General features: G+C 35.9%; 1 protein-coding gene across 1 annotated transcript; it reads left to right on the forward strand.

The window, feature by feature from the left end:
• Window positions 1-3,333: 3,333 nt before the first annotated feature.
• LOC111508641 (general transcription factor II-I repeat domain-containing protein 2) lies at window positions 3,334-16,389 on the forward strand. The gene is made up of 2 exons (XM_074183787.1): window positions 3,334-3,643; window positions 15,341-16,389. Exons 1-2 carry the CDS (start codon window positions 3,334-3,336, stop codon window positions 16,387-16,389), a joined length of 1,359 nt encoding a protein of 452 aa, XP_074039888.1.
• The last annotated feature ends 2,762 nt before the right edge of the window (window positions 16,390-19,151 follow it).

Raw genomic sequence — 19,151 nt, forward strand, 5'->3', positions numbered from 1 at the left:
AATCTAGCTACCTGTTCCTTAATTGTACACAAATAAGGTCCGGTGATCCAATTAAGAGAAATCAGTCCACGCTCACCTATGATGATATAAAACCAGAGATGAATTTCAGAATTGTAGAGTTGATGGGCTCGTGGAACATCAACGGTTTCACAAACAGGAGAAACGAACTGGAACTGCTATCACGACCAGACATAGACGTCATGGCACTACAGGAGATAATGATAAGGAGTAAAAAGAACTACCGCATCCCATGATACAAATAGGAGAAGCAGTAGCGGTCAGAGTGAAACTGAAATGCTATGAATCACTCAAACAATGGAAAAAAAGCGCACGGGGCTTCAACTTACAAGAGCATTTTCCACCAAGAACGATGGAGCTCATTAGAATCAGAAGACGTCTAAAAGGGCAATATCAACGACCTCGCGCACCAATGAACAAAAGGTGTATGCAAAGAGCCGGCAGAATACTGTGAGAAGAACTAAAAGCAATCTGAAATCAACAATGGATAACCCGTCTGGAAGAACTGAACACCGAACACATCCGCATGGAGAACCTCGAAAGCTAAGGAATCGTCTACACGAACCTAGACAAAGTGAAAGAATTTGCGGGCAATTTCGAAAGACAGTGTAGAGACAACGACGTCCCGTTCACGGACGAAGTAGAAGAAATAGAGACACAGGTGGAAACGACGGTACGTAGACTCAGAAAACAAAGAAGGGACAACGCGCAACCCCTGGCATCAACATATCCCGAGGAAGTGAAAGATATCGAAAGACATCTAGCTACTCGGGAAGTCCCACGCTCAGACCAAATAACAAACCGGACCTTGAAAGTCTTACCACGAAAGTGTATAGCAGCTATAAATGATATACTCAGACTGCAGCACTTTCCGTACCCGTTTAAGGAGGCGACAGTTATCCACATTCCGAAGCCAAAGGAAATCCACCTATTCCCCGATAACCACAGGCCAATCAGATTAACCCCTTCCTCAAGTGAAGTGTCAGAACGTGTCATCCCGGAAATATTAGAGGATCAAACCAACGTACTAGGGATCCTACCAAACGAACAGTTCGGTTTCAGATTAGAACACTCGACAGAGTTGCAAGTTCTGAGGGTAGTAGAATTTGCGACGGAAGGCTTCAACCTCGGCAAAGGATACAACACCGGAGCGATTTTCTTAGACGTCTCCAAGGCGTTCGATAGAGGTTGACATACACAGCAGACGTGCCCAAACCGAAGAACAACTTTAACAAGTTGGCGCTCAATGCGGGCGACACAGCTCTGCTGGCGAGATCAACAAGCCAAGCGCACGTCACCAGATACTTGCAGCAACAGGCAGAGAGATTAGAAGAATGGGACAACCTGTGGAAGATCAGTATAAAATCTGACAAGAGTCAGGCAATACTGTTTATCCGGAGGATGGTACACCCGGAAGGAAACGTCACCTTCAGCGGACAAGAGATTCCGTGGACCAACGAAGCTAGATACCTGGGAGCAACCTTGACAAAAAATTAATGTTCAGGTCTCACGTACGGCAGATAATAGAAATAGCGGGATCTGCCCGACAAAATTACCAATAATATGTCGAAGAAGCAACATGGACCAGCGCACAACCACATACATATCCAGTCGTTTATGAACGCGTGCGTAAGGGCCGCCGTAAACGCTCCGAGATATGTACCGAATAGGTACATATTCCAGGATACATACGACCGCATACACTACGTAGACGCAAACATGAAAAAACACGCAGAGGACACGTTTGACAGAATTCGAGCACACGACAATCCAGCGCGAAACGATCTACACAATGCACTGAACAGGGATGACTCCAGATTCCGAGAGAGGGACAAACACAGGAGGCCAACGAAGCATAACCAGAGTCGCTGTCAGGCGGCTCCGGTAAGTATAACAATTTCTTAACTAGATTTAAAATTCATCTCATTTTCAGATTCACTGAGAAACAAAACTGCTCGCGACATAAATACATTCGTCTTCGGTTAGTTTTTGGGTATCCCATGCAAATATTCAGTTAGGAAGATCATGATGGAATCAAAGAAAATATTAGAAAGTAAAAGCACCTGAAGGCTGACTTCCAACTAAAAGAGGTCAATTTTGCTGAAGTGCCCATCAGTAAGTTGAGGACCACTCCAGAAAAGCGAGGGTGGATGGACGAGATGGGATGTTCTGCACACAGTAACCGTGTGGAGGAGTTTTCAACTCAGGGGGAGGCATAGGAGGCATTGAAGTTTCTGCTTCGGGAACAAAACGTCAGGCATAAGAACCTGCAGATCAAGGTCAAGGTACCCGGAAAAAAGCTTTCAAACAGTTATCTCCGACCGTAAAAATTTACATTCTTTGACTTCGAAAACTATTCAAAATATGTGATCAAAAAGAGAATCTTCGGAGGAAAGAAGGTTTCTTATGATGAATTCTACCGACATAATACCATTTTTTTTATTTTTATTTCTGAGTGGAAATTGGGCTCAAAACACAAGGTTGTTGATCAAAATAGACCCTCGAACAAAAAATAATTGCTCACTGAATAGTATTGGAAGAAAATGGTTTGAATTTAAAAGAGCAATTTTTTTTTGAAATGTTCATTCATCAAGAAAAAAGTTTCTATGGAAAACTTCCGGGGAAAAAAGTTTTCCAATTTTTTTTATACAGACGGAGAAGTGAGAAGTCAGAAAAAGGGTATTACCGTTAAGAAATAATTATAACTGCAATTTTTCAATTGAATACGCCTCTTTCATTATTTTTTTTACTAACTGCAAGATAATATAAAAATTATTCCTGATTTTTTCCAATCATTGAAGAAATTTTTCAATTTCATCTTTGAGTTCAGTCTCATAAGTATGTGAAACAAAAATTATGTGGCGGATTTTTCACAAATAGCTGTTAAAGGCATGAGCCGTGATTTGTTTTGCATGGTTGAATTGAACGAAACCTTATGTGATGTCTCGTCACAAAGGTTGAACAAGACTTCTCATCTTCACTATAAGAATATAATGTTATGTTTCGGAAGTTGACACGGCATCATTTCGATTCGCTCCTGCGATACTAGGAATATTTAACAAGATTTTTCTGGCTGGGGACTATAGACTTCAAAAAATTATTCACGATACGTCACCCGTTTTTTCTTCATCATTCGATATTCGAAGAAAATGACTCAGTTCAATGAATGCATCACTTCTATCTGATGAGAAACATAAATAATTCATCATACTCAAAGCCACATTAGGTGTGTGGCTGGCTATAAGGGGAGACCGTGTAAGCTGGAAATGATAGCAAGTAGATTATTATTTGATGCACCTCATATGGTATTATTCTATGGAAAGGAACTATTGTAGAAGCACTCATAGGAAAGTGGGCAAACCGCAGAAATATGTTTCTGGCTACTTAGCCTTCGTGAGTACGGTTCAGCTAAGTGTAAGGGATAAACAACACTTGGTTGCGAAAAAGAGTCAAAAACAAATAAGCGGATTCACCATCAGGGGCCAACTGCGAATTCGTGTCATCGTCGAAATACCTTGTGATTACGGTGACAACACCCAACTTAATAACAAGTGCAGCTATAACAACTTACGTGACATCCGAGTTCAAGATAAAACAACAAGAATGATTAATATTGAGTCATATGGTAATGTTCAATGAGAAAGAACTATTGGACAATCACCCATTGGAAACTGGGAAAACCGCAGGCAGACACGTGTTTCTGGCTACTTGGTCTCCGTCAGTACGATACAGCCGAGTATGAAGGATAGACAACCCTTGGCTGCAAAAAAGGGACAGAAACAAACAAGCGGATTCACCATCAGTGCCTAGACCTGGACCTGGACGATGTGACACGAGTTCGCAGTTGGTGATTGAATTTGTTATTGAATATTAGAAACTTTGGAAATTTCTATTCAATAATAGCAAAGAATATATTTCACTTGAGTGATTCAAATCTTTTTTTTCATTCAAATAGTTATCTGATTGAGAAATGAACGACATCTCTTGGAAAAGCCTCGTTGCTGTATTTTTATTTTTGAAAACATTGTTGTCTTTTGAAAATTCATACTATGTTCTGAGTAGTCAACATACTATGTTCTGAATAGTTATAGGGTCTTTTGAAAAACGTGGTGTTTGACAAATGTTTATCTTTGCAATGTGACGTTTATATGTATATGTATATGAAAAACATGGTGTTTGAAAAATTTGTCTATCTTTACAATGTTGACATGGTATAGAGTATACTATATCAGATTGAAAAGTGAAAGGAATTTCATCCTTAACTTCAGTGAAAATTGACTTCTTTGAAAGGACTATTACAATATTGTTATTATATTTATTAAAGATTCGTACAAGTTTTGTTATGCTATCAGAAATGTGAGGTAATGAGACGAATCGTGGCAAAATTGGAATCATATCAACTATATTATTATTCCACTCGACACTGAAATTACGTGACTTGACGAGGGGGTCGTAATCTCCCTGACCCCCCAATTCTCGTTCTTGCTTTGTTCAGATCCAAGTGAAAACTGATAACTTTGTTGTTCGGGAGCGGTTTTTATGCTGCTGGACAGGTATGAAGTAGAGGTATCGTAACAGGTTGTTAGTCATGTTGAGATATCTTCTGATATACTTCATAGATAAACTTCACAAAGAAAAGGTCCCAATCGTGCCTTGTGGAACTTGAGGTACATGTGATGTATTCAATACTCTAGGAAGTGCGGGAGTACACTCCTGGCAATGTATCTCGATAACTTAGAAATAAATAGTTCATGATCGATGCAATCGAAAGAAGGTAAGAAGTAAAGAAATAAGCCCACCACGAATTTGTTGTTATCCAGATGATTCATTACAATGCTCCGGAATTCACAGAGAATACTCTTTGCTTCTCTTTTTGATGAAACCATGTTGCGATAATGAGAGTGGAATATTTTACTAGTTCGGAAATAACAAATGAAATTGGAATGAATAGCTGAAAAATCAATTATATATAAGCAATTAAACGTGGAATGAAAATACAATAGAACTGATAGAATAAAATAATCAAGCTGGAAGATGAGAATGACCATAGAGTAGAAATAAATAAACGTGAAATGAAAATACAATGAAATCAATAAAATAATCAAAATAAAAGATGAGAATGACCACAGAATAGAAAGAAATAAACTAAATATCAGCAGATTTTAATATTGTACTTGACCCAACTCTTCTAATCCTTTTCGACAACCTATGACGGATGGAGGGGGCAAGCATTGGTTGTGACAGCTTTTCTTCCTTGAGAGGATCTAGTTGTTTCCCAGTCGAAGTCTGTTTCACCCTCACTCCGTTGATAATCTTTTTTTATTATGTCTAGTTTCTACACGAGACCTGTCTTCGTATCACAGAGCCCGAAAGCTCGATTCACTAGAGTCGTGATGATTCTTTTTTTGGTAGATTCATGGTGGTTAGATTCGTTATTCAGATAATGTCTTGTGTAAGTCAGTTTTCGGTATACCGATGTTTTCACTTACTGTCAGTTCTTTTCACCAATATATTTGAAACTGGCAATTCATTGTGGACTTTCTTTTCCATTGTGAAGGTGATGTAAAGTTTCAGGCTGTTGATATGCTTCAGAAAGGTGTCTGGTTCTGTATTCTCATGATTCCGTACTATGGAGGTGTCGTCAACGTATCGCAACGTATCGCAGAGAGCTTCTTGTGGGCTTCTTTGAAGGCCACGTATCTCAGACCGAGTCTGGTGCAGTTTTTGGCTCTCTTCTACTCCATCCATTTGAACAAGATTCCTCTGCTTGGACTTAATCAAATGAGCAAATGAATGTCACTATAATTTCTTCGATGACATGGGTAGATTAAACTCATTCCGTGACATGAAATTGTAATTTCATGAATGAATTGTGTGCTTTTTCTCATAATGATATTTAGATTGGTACTGAAGTTCCCCAAGACAAGTGTTTTACGGCAAAACATCGGATGTTCACCAGTGAGCATGACAGTGTTCCATGTAAGTGTAAGTTTACTTCTTTCATTCATTATATTGTGTAGGAATCCTGACTCGATTCCATTACGAATGTTTGGAATACAAACGAATTGAAGAAAAGTATTTTCGTATAATTCAGCGTTCATATGAAAGTATTTGATTCGAAAGTATTTTTCTTTCATGTAATTCGTTGGTCATATGAAAATATCTCTTTCGCAAGGGATTTTTCTTCCAGTTTGTGTCTGAAAGTTACTTATTTACATGATCTATATACCTTTGTGAAGAGTTTTTTTTAAATTGATAGTTTTCTTCCTTCCTTTGGGAGATTCCCACATTTTTTGTATCAAGGAGTAGTAGAAAGTCAAAAACTTCATTTTTTAGAAAATTATTCACTCCTACAAATCTAAACCTTTGGTGATAAATCATGAATGCTTTGTTTTTGAGCTCTGGTTTCATCTAGTAACATTGCAGTGGAAGTTGCTGAGCAACGTTCCGCCTTCATCTTGAATAATCGCAGATTTTGTTTTCTATCGTGAAGGGAAAATGTTATCCTCCTCATCCATTAATATCTCAGAACTTCAATAGAGATGTACGAAATCTATGGGTTCCAATGGAAAATAAACTGCGGATCACTCGGATCTCAGAAACCAAGAAGTTTCAAATCCTCCAAAATAAAGTTCCATCTATGTTTGCTAACATTTGCTCTAAGCTGATAACCAATACGATCAATACGATGAACATCCAAATAACCAACAATTCATTAAAGAAATATTCTACTGCTCAGTTACTTTTATACGAATGAATACTGGAGATTCTTCTGAAAAAAAATGAATAGTTCTACTAGAAAGTTTCTCGAAGAAACTTCATTATTTGAAAATATGCATAACAACCTGCCACTCATGTAATGCTTTGGAATAGCTGACTTTCAAAAACGTTCAACCATTTAACCTTAGTTATTCACCTCAATTTTATCAAAGTTATTCAGGGTTCGCGTTCGTTTGATATTCTTTTTCATAAAATAGAAAACATGCTTTGTGTACATTATATATCGTCTCTAATGGAGCAATGAAAACACTGTGATACTGTACCTTTATAAAAGGAGAAAGAATTATTATCAAATATACTATAGGGCAGTTTTACGGAAATGCAAATTCCTTTCAGATTTTTTTAAGATATGAAAGGATAAGACTCGATGATCAGCCTTGATGGTTTTGTTTCTCCATTTTTAGATTACAGTTCATTAGATGGTAATTTCAAAATGAAAAATAGTGAACTCTGTTTCAGCTGACTGAACACCGTTGTTTTTCCATATTTAATTATATAAAATCGAATTTTCCAGGCCCGTGACGTCACGGGCCTAGTTCCTCTTCTTGTTCGATTGACCAATAGGAACAATACAAATAATCAACATTGCTGAATCGTAAAATTCATGGATCGTATAAACAGTTTCTGAATCATTCGTAATTCAAAGTAAAACCACAGTCATAAATCTAAGAGACAAGTGAAAGACATGCTTTGGAAGGAAGAATTAATCATACATGAGATCCAAATAACACAAAACGCAATAAAAACGTTATTAAAAATATCTTTGGTAGAAGACATTTTCGTGTTGACATCATAAATATTTCAATAATGGAATTGTATGTGAACCCGTGAAAGTTTGAATTAATGAAAAAAATCCTCACATGAAATGAAATGTATACGAAAATTATGGTTGGAAATAACTTCTATATCTAAAATCCGTACACAAAATCGAAAGATCACAAAATATTTACACAAACTAGGATTTTATACATAACATACATATAGTTATGGAAATCAAAAAAAAACTGGATTAGAGCTTTCATTATAAAAATTTATAGTTAGTATATAAGTTTATACATAAGATTCATTTCAAATTTCATTCAATTTATTCTAGAATCCTCAATTTGTTCAACAGCAATATATTATTAGAAGAAAATATTTCTTATTGACCAACACAAATGTCGGCTCCGGTAAAATAACTTGATTGTTTGCCGATAAGTGATATAACATAACGCCGAGACCTACCTGGAAGAAAACGTTCTTCAGTTAGAAACTTGTAACAAACAAATCGGGTTATAACAGTTGTATTCACACCGAGTTGACAACAATAACAACAAAAATGGCGTCTATCAAATTGGATCACCATATTTCAGTTCTGTGATTGGTTATTGAAAACCAATACACTTGGCAACACCGCTGGAGACACGATCAATTTTATTGGTCAACAGGCACGCGGCCAATTTGAACTCCTGTTTCTCGAATTTTTTTTCTGCAAATATGAAGAGATCTTAGGACCGATTAGGCTTGATAAGTATAATATCCCCCTAACTCGATCAGTGTATAAGTAAACCATTATCATTTTCAATAGCATGAAATAAGCCCATTGTCTGAGACTAATCCATATTGCAGTACAGGCATATCTTCCAATATTTATATTTGTCAAATATGAACTGATTTTGATGATTTTTCCTTCAATGTGCTGTAGCTCGTGAAAAAATTACATTTATCATATTGTTTATGGCTAACAAAATGATTGTGGAGAAAAAAAACAGTTAAAAAACTAGAAGAATGTCAGATGTTATTACAGTGCTCGTTTGTATTCCGTTGTCAAAAATCTCGTACTGTAATATGTCACCTAACGAACTCATAACACGAAATATCATTTCATATTCAGACTGTTTTGTCAATATTAGTCATCATTTTATATGTTCATTCATACTTTCAATATTCAATTACAGTTCGGACTGATGATGATGTGTCTAATATAATATAAAGTGATTTGAAATCCCTGAAAAAAAAAATAAATAAAAAGGTTACCCGAAAACAACAATTTCGATTATTTTATTCCATTATTTGGAATCTTTCAATTTTGATTTTTCATTTTTTGTTAATAATATTTTTTAATTTTTCAATTTTCAGCTTCGATTAATATTTGAATTTTTCATTTTTTGGTTGCTATTTCAGTTTTTTGTTTAACCACGAAACATTGTCAACCACCTTCGAACATTCAATTACTCGTTAATATTCTGATTTTTGGATATACAGTGTCAACATTAAAGTGCGCACCATATGGGAAACTTTTTTTTCGAAAAGTTTCAATGAAGTTTAACTTCGGCACTTGTTTGTGCTTTAAATTTAACTCAAAATGATGCAGCCAACTGCGACCCATTGAAGTTCAGTGTTTGTCAAATTCAACTTTTTTTTGAAAAAAATTGAAAAAGTGCATTTCTAGATCGAATTTAACAAAAAATTACTTGAAAAAGTTGTGTCTACGGCAATTTTATATCCATATGCCAAATTTTATGCAACTAGGATAAAGTTAACGTTTTGCTTATTTTTGACAGATATTCCCTTTATTTTAACAAACTCATCATGGAGTTCAACTTTTCTGATGAATTTTTACTTATACAGACATTTTTAGAGAGAAATTAAAAATGTGCTATAAAAATTCAACATGACTGGTGCGAAGTTTCAATCACTTGGCTATTTTCTTAAACAAACGTCAGTACCTTCAATTTTGAAAAAGCAGACACAACTCAAAAACAGTAATGAGTATAGATTAAATTACTAGAGTTGAAATTACATTGAAATTTCAATATTCAGTATTTACAGATTATTTATAAACACTAACTAGGGCGGTAAGGATGCTTAATCACGTTGAATACAATTTTTAAGTAGGTCTTGACAAACAAAATGCATGCTAAGGTAGTGTCAAGTTGTTGATTTACTTGTCAAATTTTTAACAGTTATTGTTGCAATACGGTTGTCTCTTTAGGAAAGAATAGACATAGTTTTAATATGTGGTGAGAATACACCATACCGGCAAGTAGCTAACATTTTTAATGAACGGCATCCAGGAAAAAATGTTCAACATACCACTGTGTCAAGGATAATGTCGAAATTCAGAGGAACAGGATCCGTAGCAAATCAATTTAAGAAAAAGCACACTCCAAGTAAATATAATGAGGAGGCCCAACTTAACATTTGTTTAAAAGTTATTGAACACGGGCAAACGAGCATAACCGATATTATAAAAAATACCGATTACAAGTGAGAAAGTGTTAAAAAACATTTTATTGAAGACTAAATTTTGGCCTTACAAGCCAAAATTCATTAACACATTGAAAGAACGAGATTTTGAAGTCCGTTTGGGGTTTTCATTGTTTGGGGTTTTCATTCTGGTTTCAAGGAGAGAGAGAAGAAAATGTAAAGCTTCCGTATAAAATTTTATGGACAGATGAGGCAACGTTCTCTTCAAATGGAACGGTAAGTTCTCAAAATTGCCGATGGTGGGCCCAAAAAAATTCCAATTTCACAGTTGAATGTGGTGATCAGTATTCCTTTAAAACTAATGTATGGTGTGGGATACTTAACGACCAAATAATTGATCAATTTTTCTTTAGGGAAAATTTGTCATCCGTCGGTTATCTTAACTTTTTAAATAACGAGGTCAGTGAAATTTTAGATAATGTGCCTTCAAATATTGAATACGACCTATGGTATCAGCTTGATGGCGCACCAATACATCACACGATTGCTGTAAAACAGTCCCTCCAACGAATGTTCAGAGTTATTGGACGTAACTGGGAACATTATTGGCCACCTAGATCACCCGACTTGACGCCTTTAGACTTTTTCTTGTGGGATTACCTGAAACAAAAAGTGTACCGAAGTAGACCATTTACTGACATACAACATCTGGAAAATACCATTCGCGAGTGCTGTGCAAATATAAATCCCCGATTTATTAAAAATGCAGTTACAGATGTTAGTAGAAGGACCATAATTTGTATTGAACGTGGAGGACGACATACTGAAATGTAGGCTATAAGTGTTTGACAACCTCATTTAGATCAATAAGTAATTTTTTGTACCCATTTGTATTTTCTATAATATTATTGTTGTTTAAAATTTATAATAATAATAATAGTTCTATCTAAATTATTTGCATTTTTTTTGTTGCCTCTTCGAAATCAAAGGTTTGTTTAAGAAAATAGCCAAGTGATTAAAACTTTGCACCAGTCATGTTAAAATTTTTATAGCAAATTTTTAATTTCTCTGTAAAAATGTCCGTATAAGTAAAAATGTATCAGAAAAGTTAAACTCCATGATGAGTTTGTTATGTATACATGAATTGATGACAATTAACCGAACTTGTTTTTTAAAATAAAGGGGATATCTGTAAAAAATAAGCAAAACTTTAACTTTATCCCATTTGCATAAAATTTGGCATTTGGATATAAAATTGCCGTAGACACAAGTCTTTCAAGTAACTTTTTGTTAAATTCGATCTAGAAATGCACTTTTTCAATTTTTTTCAAAAAAAAATTGATTTTGACAAACACTGAACGTCAGTGGGTCGCAGTTGGCCGCATCATTTTAAGTTAAATTTAAAGCACAAAAAAGTGCCGAAGTTAAACTTTATTGAAACTTTTCGAAAAAAAGAATTTCCCATATGGTGCGCACTCTAATGGTGACACTGTATATTGTGAACACTTTTTTCTCCTATATACTACTAAAAAGTAAAATGAAACAGCTCATCCGGTCTGAGAGTCCTATTTGGTTCGAAACAACTCATTATAAAGATTTGTGGAATTCAATAATGCCCTAGGACATGCACTTGGCGTTCTGTCAAATGATCATTTGAACCGTATGAGTTTCTCGATCCTCGTTTCTTGCAGTCGCTTCCGTGGTAGAGACGCTTCCATAATGATTACTCCAAATCTCCAATTACTTGCAGTGTATTCAGAATCACAATATCTTCTTTTGCTATGTACGTAATTCTTTTTTTATATTAACCACGCAGCAATATTATTATCTCTTGTATTTGCTGTTAGATTTCGAATCATATAAAGAATCAGAAATGTGTCCTTCATTCGTGTGAAGTTTCAACTTCCATTATACAGTTTGAGTATCACCTCAAACAGGATTGATCAAGATCGCACCAAGTTTTCAGTTGGTTGAAAAGAATGGCAATCAATAATTTTCGAAATTTTGCTATACAATGGCTAGTGTAGACAAGGTTATTTACGTTATTCAACACGAAGCCTTATTGCTGAAAAACTTGATTTGAAAATTATCCAAACGATAAATAAGGACTCATCAATGTAACATCCTGAAAATATTTCTATGTTGTACAGGGTGTGCCAGAAACACAAAACGTATCAAAGTTGTTATTTTTTAAAAGAAATACCTAGTATATAATTCAATTTTGGGACCCTACAATCGAAATAAGAGGGAGTTTCATTGAGGCTCAGTCCACTTGATATATCTCTTCTTGTATGAAAATGTAGTATTAGTTTCAATTCATGTTCATAACCAAATTTATGCTTAATGTTACATATGTAACAACTCATATATCGCATTTGTGAAATATTCGCTAATTTATACAGGGTGTGTACAAATTGAAACGAAACAATTACAACCCTCAAATAGCAATAAGTTGTTTAATCTAAATGAAACGCCCTGTATTTCATGTCCACATCAGATGTCAAATGTAGTTGCCTACCAAATACATTTCTATAGCTGACTCTTCACGTTTCCAAGTAAAATGTATATTTCTATTCTGCAAATCGATTTTGAGAAATGTATTATACCTATATCAAATTCCCTATGATGTTTTAACAAGTTTTTCCCTTTTAGTTCTCGGTTATTTATAAGTGTTTGCTTCTGAACTCTGTAATCAGTGATTGCATCTGTTTGTGATCTTGTTTTCATCATTTTGTTGCCAATAATGCTAGGTTATCGAAAGAAGAAAGGATTGACATGATTTTTATCCTTGGAGAATGTTGTCAAAACTATTTTTTGGTATCACAAATTCATGCTGAGAGATTTCCCAACATGAATCACCTAAACTAAGATGCATTCAAGAAATTATTGACACTACTTAGATGAAACGGAAGATTTCATTTTGAAAAACAGATTGAAAATAAACCTGTAACAGAACACAAAAAAACTGTATTTGCTATTATAGTCTCTGTTATCGAAAATCTCTATGAATGTCAAAATCTTACGCTATTATTCTGATTTCAATTCATATATCTTTGGAATCATCCATAATTAACACAGGCGGTTAGTGAATGTATGAGAATTATACTTCAAAATTGAAATACAAATTATGAAATTATGAAACAACAACAACAACAAAAATTAATTGGCGCTCCGGGGCGACTTGATTAATTCCAGTGGCGCATATGCTTTTATAGCTGAAGAAAAACCAAAAAAAACCGGCAGTGTCATATCATCTGAAGATCTTGATCTGTCAATGGCCCCTCTTTCATAAAATGAAACGTAGGGTGTCTCCTGAGGCTTCAATAAATTCAAGATATTGCCAAAATATTTAGTGACACGACTATCGTCAAACTCAAACCAGTCCGTTTCGTCTTCGACCAATGCGTAATAATGACCAGATTCAACGCCAGAACCACAGTGAACAATGACTGCATGATGATTTTAACAGTGATCTGCTAGATTGAAGTCTTCATCTATTTCGAACTTTCGTAAGAGTTTGGTGCTTTTGTCAAAGGATAAGTCATGTTTGAAGAACATCTGTGTTATTATTAGATTAACTGATGTCTCAGATATACCTACTTGTTGTCTTATAATAGCCGGATAGTTTGGCGCATATTTAGCAATACAGTCGATCATCACTTGTTAAAAGTTTCATTGTCAGATAATTTAACAATAACCTTTGCACGGATTGGTTATCAGTCATATCAGATAACGCTAGTTGAAGTTCGTTTTTGCTACCTCTTGAGCATGTACTACAGAGTAAACTAGTGAGGATTTTCCCAGCATAACATCTACAAAAACACAACAAGATAGACTGCATGGAATCATTCAATCCAGAGCGGTCAGGGGTATCAATTCTACTATTTTTCTGCTCACGAAGAGTATTCAATAAGAACCCTAACGAGTATCTAGTGGACTTTAAAGACTCTAGGAATTCGGTTGGTGGGAAAGATGATACTTTCTTACGAAGCTGCAGGTGCATGAATAGATGTTTGAGTTTGGTGTAATTTTTTCAAAAAACATTCGAATGTAATTTTTAAATGAAATTTTTGAATTCCTATTACGAGATTTTCGTTTACGAAATCGATGGATTGGATGGATGGATGGATTCCGAACTTGGCCCCCAAGATCACCCGACCTGACGTCACCTAATTTCTTTTAACGGGGATAAATTGCTGAGATATTCCATAATACTCTTACACTTCCAAAAATACCAGGCAATCTGAAACAACGCGTCAGAGAAGCTTTCGTGAATGAAGGCCCACGTATGTTGACAAATATTCCTGAATATTTCAAAAAGAAGCTACGTTTGTGTTTTTGAACTAACACTTTCATGAAGTTTTGCTTGTTTTATATCTTTATAATTTGAACTGATATATAACATTCAAAATATTGGAAATTAAAAGCATCATTATATCTTAGTGTTCATCTCAAACAATTATTCAGATTGATCAAAGCGCCATAGGCGACTTGATAAATAATAAATTTCTCAAAATCGATTCGCTAAATGAAAATGTACATTTCACGTGCAATAGTGACGAGAAAACTATAGGAATTTATACTGGTATTCAATATGCGATCAAATTTGACATCTGCTGTAAACATGAAATATTTATAGGGTGTTACATATAAATCAAACAAGTTATTGCCGTTTAAACATTGTGATTGTTTTGCATTTATTTTCACGAATCTTGTATAGGTTAGTGGATATTTCATAAGTGCGTTATGAAAGTTGTTCGTAGCCTTTGACAGCTTATACTCCGCCTTTTCACTACCTACATCAAAGGTCTTCAACGTACGGCCCGCGGGCCGCATGCGGCCCGCGGCAGCATCCTTGGCGGCCCGGCATGTCTTTATGTATTTATTTCTATTATATAATTCAAAAATATATGTTATTTTATTTATTTCATGCATCAGATAGGTTAAGTAAAACGCGCGTAGTCCAAAACTGATTTCCGCGCTCGCGCTTGGCAGGTAGGGGCTCACGGTGCGGTGTGCGGGTGGAGGAAGTCGCCGAAACGCAGTGGCGCGCGCGGCCGGCAAGCAATGTCAGTCAGGTTTGCATCTCACAGAACTTCGGACGCGTTTATCTCATTCGCTCGTTCAGTGCGTTAAAACAAGTTGTAACTTGATTTAGTATTATCAAATTATTGTGATGGCAGCAAGTTCAAGTAGAAAACGCAAGATAAATGGACGGATTTATATCTTTTCGTCTATGTCGGGGAAAAACCCATTTGCCTCGTATGTAATGAATCAGTTTCTGTGGTGAAAGAATACAATATCAAGCGTCATTATGAGTCAAAACATTCTAGTAAGTTTGCACATCTTCAAGGACAATTACGAATTGATAAGGTGGAGACTCTGAAGAAACAACTTAAAAAACAACAGAATTCTTTTCACAAACAAAATGAAGATTGTGAAGCAAGTGTAAGAGTTAGCTACATAATTTCGGAGAAAATTGCTAAGAAGTCAAAACCATTTACCGACGGTGAATTCATAAAAGAATGTATGGAGGCCGCAGCAGAAGTTTTATGTCCCTCGCAAAAGCAACTTTTTTTCAAAATAAGTCTCTCCGGCGTTACAGTCGCAAGGAGGGTAGAAGAATTGGCTAATGATATTGAAGGATCATTAAAGGAACGCGTGTCGCAATTTGTTTACTACTCCATTGCACTCGACGAAAGTACCGACATAACTGACACCGCTCAACTGGCAGTGTTCATTCGCGGCATTGACGTTAATTTTGTCGTTACCGAAGAAATGGCTGCTCTTTTTCCTATGAAAGGCAGTACAAGAGGATGTGATGTGTTGGAATCGTTCAATTCCGTCATAGATAGATATGGGCTCAAATTATCAAATTTGGCTGGAATTTGCACAGACGGCGCACTATCTATGGTTGGAAAAAACGAAGGACTTGTTGCTTTAATAAAAAAAAATAATCCCTATGTCTCTTTAATACAGTACCACTGTATCATACATCAAGAGAATTTAAGTGCTAAGTCAGTTAATATTCAAGACGTTATGAGTGTTGTGGTGAAAACCGTTAACTTCGTCAAATCTCGAGGTCTTAACCACAGGCAATTTCAGAAGTTTTTAAAAGAACAAGACGCCGAATATGGTGACATTACCTATTTCTGTGATGTTCGTTGGCTTAGCAGAGGAAAAATGTTAAAAAGGATGTTCGATTTGCGAAAAGAAATTGCAGCATTTATGCTTAATAAGTTTAAAGCTATTCCACAGTTTGGTGATGAAGCATGGCTAAGTGATTTTGGATTTCTTGTTGATATAACAGCACATCTCAATGATTCAAATAAGAAATTGCAAGAAAAAGATAATATGGTTCATGAACTATTTGATGCTTTAAAAGCGTTTGGAGTGAAGTAAGAGTTGTGGATCAATCAGTTAAAAAATAATATGACCACGCATTTTCCACATTTATCGTCAAGTCGAATTCTCAACATGGATAAATATATTACCGCGCTGCTGGATCTGAAAAAACAATTCGAGTCGCGTTTTACCGATTTCCGAAAACATGAAAAAAGCTTGAATTTGTTTGCTCGCCCATTCAATGTTTCTGTCGAAGATGTCCCTGATGATGTTCAGATGGAGTTGATAGAATTACAATGCAACTCTTTTTTGAAAGACAAATTCAAATTGTTCGAGTTCTATTCAAAATACATCACTACTACACATTTTCCTAAGATAAGAGACCATGCACTGAAAGTGACATCTCTGGTACCACATACCTGTGCGAGCAGTTATTTTCTCGGATGAAAAACGTTAAGTCGAAGACAAGGAGTAGAATCACCGATATTCACCTTGAAAACAGTTTGAGGATTTCAACGACCACCATAGGGACTAATATTGATAAGCTAGTTAAGAATAAACAATGTCAAACGTCTCATTGATTTCAATTTCAATTACTTTTAGTACTGTAAAATTAAATAATAAATATTATTGTTAGTTTTTATTTCAACATTCTTACTGGAACTGAAAAAAGCAGATGAAACCGCGGAGCGCAGCTAGTAATGAAAAGTTTTTGTTTTATTGCGGCCCACCGAACAAATATCAAAGTATAGTTGGCCCTTGGCTTCATAAACGTTGAAGACCCCTGACCTACATCGTGGGGTAAGTGATCATTGAATCCAAGAATAATGTGCCCTGAGCAAGCGCAGTGAACCAAGAACGACAGTCTTCTGCATTGATTCTTGCTCTGGTAGTCGAGAAGGACTAGATCACGCTTATTGGCTTGTATGAGCCCACAACGAATTCAATACCATAATATCAATACCGTAATATGCCAATATCGTAAGAGTGCCGTATATGGTAATAAAGCACTCTCAGGGCCGCGTTCTATCTATGGATAAAGGCCAAGACTGCATATGCTGGACATGCTGATAGCAAGTGCATTAGTTCGGCCTTACACGGACCACATATTTGCAGTTGAGACAACCACAACATTGTGGCCACATTGACTGCACTTTGCAACCATATTTTCGTGGTCAACTTGCTGTCATATAAACCGCACTTGCAGTTGAAGCAACTGACATCTATATTTTGTGGTGTCAGAGTTTAGTACCAGTTTCAATATGGATTCTGAAGAAGAAGCACACTACTTCTAATTTTGAGGAGAAAGAGAAGACGTAGGAAGGTACGATCGTTTTGGGTACATCCACTTCTGGTTGCACGATAACAGGAAGGAAATTTTTATATTTTGTTTGAAGGTGGTTGACAATTTTCCGTGGTGCATTTCATCAGTTCGGACTTACATTGTCTAATATGATATAAATTGATTTGGAATCCCTGACAAAATCTGTAAAGAAATTGAAAATATTAGGTTAAAAAAAATTCTATTGAGCGAAAAAGTGAAATTACAATGAAATAACATACAAGCAACAGCCGGTAAACTCCGCGAAAAAGTCGAAAAAAAAATTTTACTAACTTCAGAATGTCCATTAGTTCTTTTGATCAATTTATTAAAATTTGAAATCAAAAATTGAATGCTGTCAGACCGATATGAGAAAAAGTACACGACGGTGTACACGGTTGGGTACGACTGCAAGTTTGTGGTTAGTGTACGGCGGATACCGCGATGACATCTCGGCGGAAATCAGCAGCAAGTTGACTGCAGACGCCTCTTTTGTCTTCTATGAACGTCCGTGTACGTGTAGTACAGTATTTCTTATGGGTGGCTTGAGTTCGCTGAAACGCGACTGCAATTGTGTGGTCGATCAGACCGCAAAATGTGGCTCGTGTATGGGCGCTCTTAGGGTCTCAGGCGCCTCGCGGCAGGCTCTGCACCTTGTATCAGAAACCTCTATATCCATTACGCGACTTCGGTAGACTAAGGTGTTGAAGACATCATCCTGGCAAGCCATGATGAACCCCTCAGTTTCCGACTTCAGCCCACTCGACCTGAGGAAAGCGAAAGAGACCTTGGCTTTGATAAGCCAAGGTCTTCTATGTTAATGAAGAAGATCCTATGCATTGGCTTATCCTTGTGTTTCCGCAGAAGTGGAATGATCTCTGCGGCTTTTTACTGAACGGGTTCCGACTCGGTGACGGAATTGTAGTCACCTCGTTCAGTGTCGAAAACTAAACCTAGTTCATCAGCTGCTTGTGCAGCTGCCCTGAAGAGAAATGCTTCTATTTCTGCTCTCTCATTATTAATATCATCATTATCATTACTAAAATGTCAATATGAAATGAATATTCATATAAACTGTATATAAAAATATGTATGTCAACGATTTGAAATATAATCTCCAGAATCTCCAGAATAATCCGGTAGAAGCACATGTGAGAGTCTCAGAATACTAATGAAAATAACGTATTCATAAAACATATTATTTTAAATTGAGATTGACACTTCCACCTAAGTAGATATCCCACATTGAAGTATCGGTCAGTTCTATCATGCTAAAGAAAATATTGAAAGGTGAAGGAAATTAGTCAGTGAGAACATATGGTGGGTAGTTGTGGTAGCTTTTTGTCGATTTTCAAAAAGTATGATGCAAGAAATGCTTTTTATTGTAGTGGATAGATGATTATATATTTTGATACTGATATAGGATGTACTTGTGTGAAGTACTGTTTGGAACCTTTGGTGTAGTAATGATTATTACAGGAATTTAATCACAACACCA

The sequence above is a fragment of the Leptinotarsa decemlineata genome, unplaced genomic scaffold (genome assembly GCF_025532065.1).
Source record: "Leptinotarsa decemlineata unplaced genomic scaffold, Ldec_3_MD MMD2_tig00026345_RagTag_RagTag, whole genome shotgun sequence".
NCBI classification, from domain to species: Eukaryota; Metazoa; Arthropoda; class Insecta; order Coleoptera; family Chrysomelidae; genus Leptinotarsa; species Leptinotarsa decemlineata.

What these genes read in the sequence shown, in the direction of transcription:
- LOC111508641 (XM_074183787.1), top strand. Translation starts at nt 3,334, where the DNA reads ATGGAAAGGAACTATTGTAGAAGCACTCATAGGAAAGTGGGCAAACCG. An exon ending in GATTAATATTGAGTCATATG is followed by an intron (nt 3,644 to 15,340) that starts GTAATGTTCAAT and finishes CACATCTTCAAG; the next exon opens with GACAATTACGAATTGATAAG.